This window comes from Myotis lucifugus, unplaced genomic scaffold, assembly GCF_000147115.1.
Source record: "Myotis lucifugus unplaced genomic scaffold, Myoluc2.0 scaffold_967, whole genome shotgun sequence".
NCBI classification, from domain to species: Eukaryota; Metazoa; Chordata; class Mammalia; order Chiroptera; family Vespertilionidae; genus Myotis; species Myotis lucifugus.
Genome location: NW_005872015.1, coordinates 121187 through 123784, shown reverse-complemented (window position 1 = coordinate 123784; position 2598 = coordinate 121187). Strand labels below are relative to the sequence as shown.

The following is a 2598-nucleotide window of genomic DNA, read 5'->3' as shown; positions in this document are numbered from 1 at the left end:
GGAAGGGGCTCTATTCCTGGGGCACATTCCTCATCCCTAGGCTCCATGTGACCCCAGGAGGCCCCGCCCAAGCCCGTGTCACTACCGTGTGAGCATCAGACACACCCCCTCTCTCCTCCCTGGACCTCAGGGGTCCAGACTCTCGGAACCAAAAGGAAGAAGGGGTTAGGGCCTAGATTCCTGGGCCCTCCGGGAGGAGGACACTGGGTGGGGGGTGGGGGGAGGGAGGCCTAGACTCCTGGGTCCTCGCGGTAGACGGGCTTGGGAGCTGGTACTTTTGGGTCGTGGATCCTGAAAGATCTGAGGACCTAAACACCTTAAATGGGTAAAGGTTGGGAGGATGGATTCCCCGCACGGAGAAGGTAGCTGTGGACCCCCCCGCCCTGTCCCCCAGTACCTGAGTCCCTAAGGGAGTAGGGTGTCTGAGTTGGGCGAGGTGGGGGCTAGAACTCACAGCTGGCTGGTTCTTTGGGCTTGCTGGTCCCTTGCAGAAGGCTCCGCAGCCCAAGCAGCGCTTCCCCCGCCCGGGGGGGCCCCGGCCGGGCCGCCCAGCAGCAGGGGGGCCGGGGTCCTGTCGCTCACGGGCCGCGCCATCGCCGGGCACCTGCCCGCAGGCTTACGGGCTCATGGAGAGGCGAAGAGCTGGCCTGCCGTCAGCGGTACAGTCCTGTGGTTCGGGCGAGTGTCTTGCCCAGGGGCGGGCGAGCGTAGCTTGCAAGATTCCAGTATCCAGAACAGTGCAAATCCTAGGAGCGACGGGGATTTGCAGTCCTCGCTGCAGAAACGTGCAACTCTAGAGGGTCCCGGGAGACCATGCAGTCTGGGTGAGGGGAGGATCAAATCCGACGGCCAGCTCTTTGCAACGGAGGGCTGAAGGGGACTCAAGGCGCTCCTTCCACAAGGTGGGCGAGCCTGGCTCTTGCAAAATCTGCAGCTCTCTCAACGGAAGGCGCTTTGCAATCTGCACCAAGAGGTGAGCACAGAGGGGCGGGGGAGGGGGCAGGAGGAGGCGGCAGCCTTGAGGCGTGGCCAAAGCAAACTTCTTTCGCGGAAAAAAAAAAAAAAAAAAAGCCAAACCAAAACACCCGACGCCACAGCGAGCACCCCTCCTCTCGGCCCCCGCCCGCGCCCGCCCAGCCCCGCCCGTCTCTGGGGCCATGCACCCCAGCCGCGTGCCTCCCTCGGGCTGAAAGCGCGGGCCAATCGCGTTTCATACCCCTCGGTACGCTCAGGCAAATGGGAGCGGTGGCTCCCCAAGGCCTGGGATACGGGAGGGGCCCGGGGCGTGAAGTTGCCCCGCCTTTTCGTGGGAGGCGGGACTCCTGATCTACATTTGGCCAATGGGAGACGGCCCTGGGGGCGGGTCCGTGACCCAGTTCGAGCCAATGAGGCAGGCGGGAGGAGGAAGCACATGGCTCTGCGCGTGCTGCCTGACCCACGGAGTGGGTAAGGGGTGGGGGCGGGTGGGAGAGGCGCCGCTTAATGGAGCCGCGTATCCAAACGATTGTTTTGGGAATTAGGAAGTAAAAAACCCCAATAGCGGGGTTCAGGAAGACGGGAGATGGGTTTCTAGAAGAAGGGGGCTATTCTCCAATCCCCGGCCGCGCCTCGAATCAGACCACTGAGAAACAGGAAGTATTCTGTCCCTTTAATAGCTTTGTTTTGGGGGTGACTCCCCTCCCTTCTTGGGTAGGGTTGGGAAGGGCAGGCGCAATCCTCGGTGGGGAGCCTCAGCGACCGTGGGGGGCACCATCCACTGCAAGACAGACGATACCGATGGAGGACGTTAGTTGCGGGCACAGTCGCCTGGGCTGTGCAGGGGGCGTGCAGGGGGCGGGGCCGGGGCGGTCGGGCTCTACCACCGGGAGGCTGAGAAGGGGGGACCGGAATGTACCAGGTGGAGAAGCTGGTAGACATGGCCCGGCAGTCGGCGGAGCCGCAGCGAGGCGGCAGGAGGGTGGCATGGGGACGCTCAGTGTCAGCATCAGGCTGAACTACCAGAAGGTATTCCTGAAGGGGGGACGGGGGGGAGCCCCTGGACTGTACCATGTTGAGAAGCCGGAGAGGTGGCCGTTTAGATCTCAGGGCTGAAGGGAGCGGAGGAAGTCGGAAGGGAAGGGGATTGAACCATATTGATTCTCAGGAAAGGGCGGGGGGAGCGGCTGTCAGATTATGGAACAGCATAGGGTTTACACCACGTGGGAACCGGAAATGGATCCGGATTCCACCGCTTTGGAAGAGGAACCCACAGACCCATAGGTAACCGTACCACAAAGAAGCCAGGGGTGTCGGGTTATATACCAAGTTGCACGTTACAAGCAGTGGAGAGGAAAGACAAATCATGGACCAGCAATGGTCTATGGTAGGGAGGTGGACTGTAGCACGTGGACACATAGGGAGGAGGGAGTAAGAGCGAGCGAGAACTCAGGAGGCTGGACCATACGGAAGCAGCAAAGGAGGGTAGGACTTTATCATATTGACACACCGTAGGGAGACACATAGGCGGGTTAGACCAAGACGTGGTGGTGGTGGTGGTGGGGGTGCAGATTGGTCCATACCATGCAGGCGGTAGTTGGGGCCTCGGCAGCGCCTCTCAGG

General features: G+C 61.7%; 1 protein-coding gene and 1 long non-coding RNA gene across 2 annotated transcripts in view; both read right to left on the bottom strand.

The window, feature by feature from the left end:
• DBP (D-box binding PAR bZIP transcription factor) overlaps positions 1 to 1214 on the bottom strand; it is a 6248-nt gene extending 5034 nt beyond the window's left edge. The window contains 2 exon segments of the mRNA XM_014448952.2: positions 455 to 515; positions 517 to 1214. Of these exon segments, the coding sequence (XP_014304438.1) occupies positions 455 to 515; positions 517 to 594 (139 nt within the window). The 5' untranslated portion in view covers positions 595 to 1214.
• A 415-nt stretch (positions 1215 to 1629) lies between these two features.
• Positions 1630 to 2592, bottom strand: LOC111824144. The gene is made up of 2 exons (XR_002827243.1): positions 2047 to 2592; positions 1630 to 1756 (listed from the first exon to the last, which is right to left on the bottom strand). It is a non-coding gene; the product is annotated as an uncharacterized LOC111824144 (long non-coding RNA).
• Positions 2593 to 2598: the final 6 nt, after the last annotated feature.